At 30.7% G+C, this 5,131-nt stretch overlaps 1 protein-coding gene across 1 annotated transcript in view; it reads left to right on the top strand.

Annotated features, from left to right (window-relative positions):
* Positions 1 to 621: 621 nt before the first annotated feature.
* The window catches only part of LOC108569195, an 8,355-nt gene continuing 3,845 nt past the window's right edge, over positions 622 to 5,131 (top strand). The window contains exons 1-5 of the mRNA XM_017930660.1: positions 622 to 754; positions 3,624 to 3,776; positions 3,894 to 4,029; positions 4,085 to 4,215; positions 4,276 to 4,401. Of these exons, the coding sequence (XP_017786149.1) occupies positions 622 to 754; positions 3,624 to 3,776; positions 3,894 to 4,029; positions 4,085 to 4,215; positions 4,276 to 4,401 (679 nt within the window). The remainder of the gene's footprint in view (positions 755 to 3,623; positions 3,777 to 3,893; positions 4,030 to 4,084; positions 4,216 to 4,275; positions 4,402 to 5,131) is intronic.

The raw sequence follows: 5,131 nt of genomic DNA, 5'->3' as shown, positions 1-5,131 counted from the left end.
TATTCTGTTCTTTTTTTGTAGATTTTTGTAAAATTTTAATCAAATAATAGATTTCTAAATGTAAATATCGATAAATCCACTTACCAACTTTGTAATTGAAAATATGTAGTTTTTTTTGTAAATAATTTATATATAATTCATAACGTTTAAGAAAACTTGTTTCATTTAAAAACTCTTTTACAAAATTGCAAAATAATGACACGAAGGCGAAGGTTTCTTTATTACTTAATAACTTGTAAAGAATGAAAATAAAAGAAGCCTCCGCGGTACGTAAACTCAGAAATATTGTGTTTTTTTTTCTTCTTTTATAAATCGTCGCGAACATAATTTCTCTGTAGAAAGCCGCACAAAACTTTTCGTTTATGTCACATTAAAATTACTAATTAAGTGAGAAACGTAACGTCACGTTTTCTTCTTCATTGTTAATGAAAAAAATCACAGGTGGAACGCATCTCTGCTATTATATTTTTTTGTTGTTATTGTCGTTTTTTTTAAGCGCTTTAAGTTTTTTTTTTCTGTTGGAAGTGAATTTTCCGCTCGGCCGCGGACAAAAAGGAGTTTATAAAAAGTCGCAGACATCGCGTTTCTGGTTCAGTCAGAGCCGTTGATCTGAACGTGATGATGTTTGATTCAAAAGTCCTGGTGATGTTTGCCTTCGTCTTCGTGGTCATCTGCAGTGTCAGAGTGGAGGGAAGACAAGGGGCGAGGAATAACCGCAGGATGCAGGACGCTCTGAACTATCGACAGAGCAGGTGTAAGGATAATTAACTTTGTATTGGTGGGGTGACGCGATTTAACATTTGCCCGGCGCATCCGCCGCAAAAGTTAATTAATTTGGATCCGAGAGCGTGTGTAACGCGATACGGAATTGTTTCTCGTAATTGCAATTATTTAGTGAATAATTAATAATTTTGGCCGAAAGTGGCCGAAATCGATGAAGCGAATTATTAATAATAGTAATTACGTACAGATAAACATTGTGTATTACACAAACACAAATTTTACAATATTTAATTTACAAATTTTTCATTTATTCCTCATTTATTGATAACAATTATCAACAATTATTTAAGAAAACTGTAAAACTTTTCAAAATTATTTTTTTCTATTTTTTCTCATAATTTTTCGATAAAAATTATTGTAAAGTTTCTGTAAAATTTCAATGAATGAATTTTTGTAACAAATTTCTGCAAAATTGAATAAAATCTAACAATTGATTTCATGTGCACAATTTTCATATTGTGGTACTAAAAATTTGTTCAGTAACTATGATTATAAGTGTACAAATTTAAAATGAAAATTTTGTAACAAATTTCTGCAATTTTCTTGGAAATTTCTATGAAATTTCTAAAAGCTAATAAATGTTTTTATAGATTTTTAAGAAAACTGTCAACATTTTCCAATTTTTGATTTTACTAATAATATTTGCATTGTGGTTGACTATTTTTTATAGAATTTATATATATTTTCTGTTTCTTTTTGCATACATTCTTGTAAAATTACTATGAAATAGGTATACAAATATAAGATTTATATGGCAATTTCTATGAGAATTGTATATGATATGAGATTTCTATGGGACTTCTATAAGACGATTTCTATGAGATTTTTACATAAATTTCTAAATTCGATAATTTTCCAACTGTTGGAATATTTTCTATAGTTTTTGTTCGTTTCTTAAGGAAACTTTTAAACATTTCTATCATTTCTCATTATTGAATTATTATTAAATATTAAATCAAAAATACAAAAAACAAACAAATTAATTAAATCCTGTAACAAAAATTCGCAGAATTTCGGAAAACAAACAAAACAAATATGTCAAACATGAAACGGATCAGATCCGTATTCAAACGCAATTTAATTAACCGTCCTCGTTCCATCATTCGGAAAATATCGACGATCCGCTAATTGCATGACGTTAATTAGTCCATTGTCCATTCTAATTATACGAATATACCCCGGCTATTTTCGCTAAAATAATTAAACTAATATTTCCCATCGAAACGCGAAATTAATTTTTGTTTCCGTTCGACGCAATTCCATTTACGCTTCGCAATTATTTACGAAATCCGCCGCCGCCGAATTCAATCGAGCTGCAACAACTAACAGCAATCGAGTGCGCTTCCATCCATCGCAATTTGCGCAAATAATTTGAGTTTAAATGAAAAATAAAACATACGTATGCCTGACCCATTAAAATATCACAATTTGAAATTTGTGCAAACAACGCGAATAGAAAATAAAATAAATCACATTTATGTAATTTTGGATAAATAAGGAAAAAAAACTAGTTTTTAATCCGGATTAGTTTGGTTTTCAAAAAACTTGCTTGACATTAAAATCACTGTTGTAGGCGTCAAAAACGTAATCTAAATATCTAAATATCAATCCAAATATATTGATTAGTCAGTTTCCAATATTGAAAGTATTTAAGAAGAAACAAAACAACATTTGTTAGTAAACTTTACCAAGGTTAATAAATTCGATTATAATTATTACAATTATATAATTATTGTTCAAATATTAATTTATATTCAAATTACGTTTATACAAAAATAAAAATATCTCTTTGTTATTTCATCTTTACTTGTTACAATTATCTCTTTGACTAATTGATGAATGCAGATGTTATTTTATTACTTTTTTTTCCGAATCGGTAGACGTTGCGCTGGGAATGAAACGGTTAATATTCAAACGATTGAGTATAAAGTGGAATTGGATCATGAATAATAGATCGTCAGCTACGAATCCCCGTTTGAATAAGCTAAGAACTTTGGGAATGATGTATGTGTGATCGCCGCGAGACGGATTCTGATAAATAGTCCGAGATTATTCTAGTGCTTTCGCTACTTGCAAATTACTCTCATCTCTCACTCACTCGCTGCACTGATTTTAATCATCAAACATATTATATATATAATTGTATGAAATTTCGGTATTAATTTTATCAATTTTTAATTATTTATGCAAGTTTTGTAGCAAAACATTAATTGCAATACACGTATAATAAGTAAAAATGAAATAAATCTTTTTGACTAGTTTTTATATTCTAGAATTAACAGCTTGTTCGGAAACCGAGGATTTTTTTTTTAAATTTTCAACAATCGAAGCGTTTGAGAACCGACGTTCCATTGTATTTCTCTGCTTTTTACTGAATGAAACTTAACAGAAACATGTGTTAATTAATCATTTGTACCCTTCCACAATGAAATCTTATAATTAAATACACTTAAAATTCAGATTATCTTAAACATTTGAATAACTCTATGTTAATCTTATGTAAATTACGTTTTGTTAAATGTATACTTCTTGTTAAGTAATTCTTACTTAATGCATATAAACTAAATCACGTCTTTACTAAAATAAACTTTTAGTGGACTTTACTTTAAGTATACTTAAAATTAAGTTTATATTTCTAGTAAAAAAATTCTTATTAAATTTATATAAACTTAATCTCACCTCTACTTAAATAAACTTTATAATTCTAATTGACTTTACCTTAAGTTTATTAGGATTGTAGTGGAGATCAATACTCTTGTCACATTCGTGTATTGCTTGTAATGAAATTCCTTTCAGATCGTTTTTGCTTTCAATATTGTTGTTTTTTTTTTTTATTGCAGTTTTGTCTTTGTTCACGTTCGTGCAATTCAGCAACCAGGAATGCATGGGTACCGGAGGCGAGAACGGCACGTGCCTGACCTCGGCCCAGTGCACCCAGAGGGGCGGCACCGGCGGCGGTCCCTGCGCGGGCGGCTACGGCATCTGCTGCATCTGTGAGTCCTCCTCACAACAAAAACCCTTCAATACCAGAAGATTTTTACGCAATTAATTTATCTAAATATATATGAATGGATGGATGGATTCATACAAATGTTTCATTCTTTTTGCAGTTATGGCCACGTGTGGGATGACGATCAGAGAGAACGGCACGTACTTCGTGAACACCGGATACCCGACCCCCTACGACGGAACCGGATCCTGTCAGATAACCCTGATGAAGATGAACGCAGACATCTGCCAATACCGGTAAACGCAATTTTCATCATCATTTAACAATGATCTAACAGGTAACATCTTTCAGCCTGGATTTCCTGCAGTTCCAATTGATGGGACCAGAACAGCAGAACAACATCTGCAACAATGACCAGTTCATCGTTTCCGGCGGTGGAAGTCCAGTTCCTCCAATTTGTGGCCTAAACAATGGAAATCACAGTAATAATTATACTTTATATACAAAAATCAAAGATTTAACTCATCAATTTTCAATTCAAGTGTACATAGATGCAGGATCAGGATTGGGAACACCCATGACACTCTCGATGATCACAAGCGGTCCATCCTTCAGAAGAAACTGGAAGATTCGTGTCGTGCAGATTCCTTGTACATCGATATACCGAGGTGAATCTTAAACTTCTTTTCATTTGAACCTAAACTTCTATTATCTCTTCATTCCAAGAGAATTGATGTACCTAAATAAGCCTCAAACCCTAAACTTCTATTTTGACATCTCTTTATATATCAAAGCGAATCTAAACCTTAAACTTATTTTCATTTAAAACTAAACCCTAATTTTCTTATTATTTATTTAATGTCTTCATTTCAAGACAATTGATATATCATCATTATCAGTATACCGATGTAAACCTAAACCTTAAATTCTTAATCGACAATGAACCTAAACCTTAAACTTCTTTTCATTTTAACCTAAACTTCTATTATCTCTTCATACCAAGAGAATTGATGTACCTAAATAAGCCTCAAACCCTAAACTTCTATTTTGACATCTCTTTATAGATCAAAGCGAATCTAAACCTTAAACTTAGTTTCATTTAAAACTAAACCCTAATTTTCCTATTATTTATTTAATGTCTTCATTTCAAGACAATTGATATATCATGATTATCAGTATACCGATGTAAACCTAAACCTTAAACTTCTTTTCATTTTAACCTAAACTTCAAATATCTCTTCATTCCAAGAGAATTGTTGTATCTAAATAAGCTTCAAACCCTAAACTTCTATTTTGCCATATCTTTATAGATCAAAGCGAATCTAAACCTTAAACTTATTTTCATTTAAAACTAAACCCTAATTTTCTTATTATTTATTTAATGTCTTCATTTCAAGA

The sequence above is a fragment of the Nicrophorus vespilloides genome, unplaced genomic scaffold (assembly GCF_001412225.1).
Source record: "Nicrophorus vespilloides isolate i.1.1-1 unplaced genomic scaffold, Nicve_v1.0, whole genome shotgun sequence".
In the NCBI taxonomy this organism is placed as follows: Eukaryota; Metazoa; Arthropoda; class Insecta; order Coleoptera; family Silphidae; genus Nicrophorus; species Nicrophorus vespilloides.
This window is presented reverse-complemented; position numbering and strand designations above follow the sequence as displayed.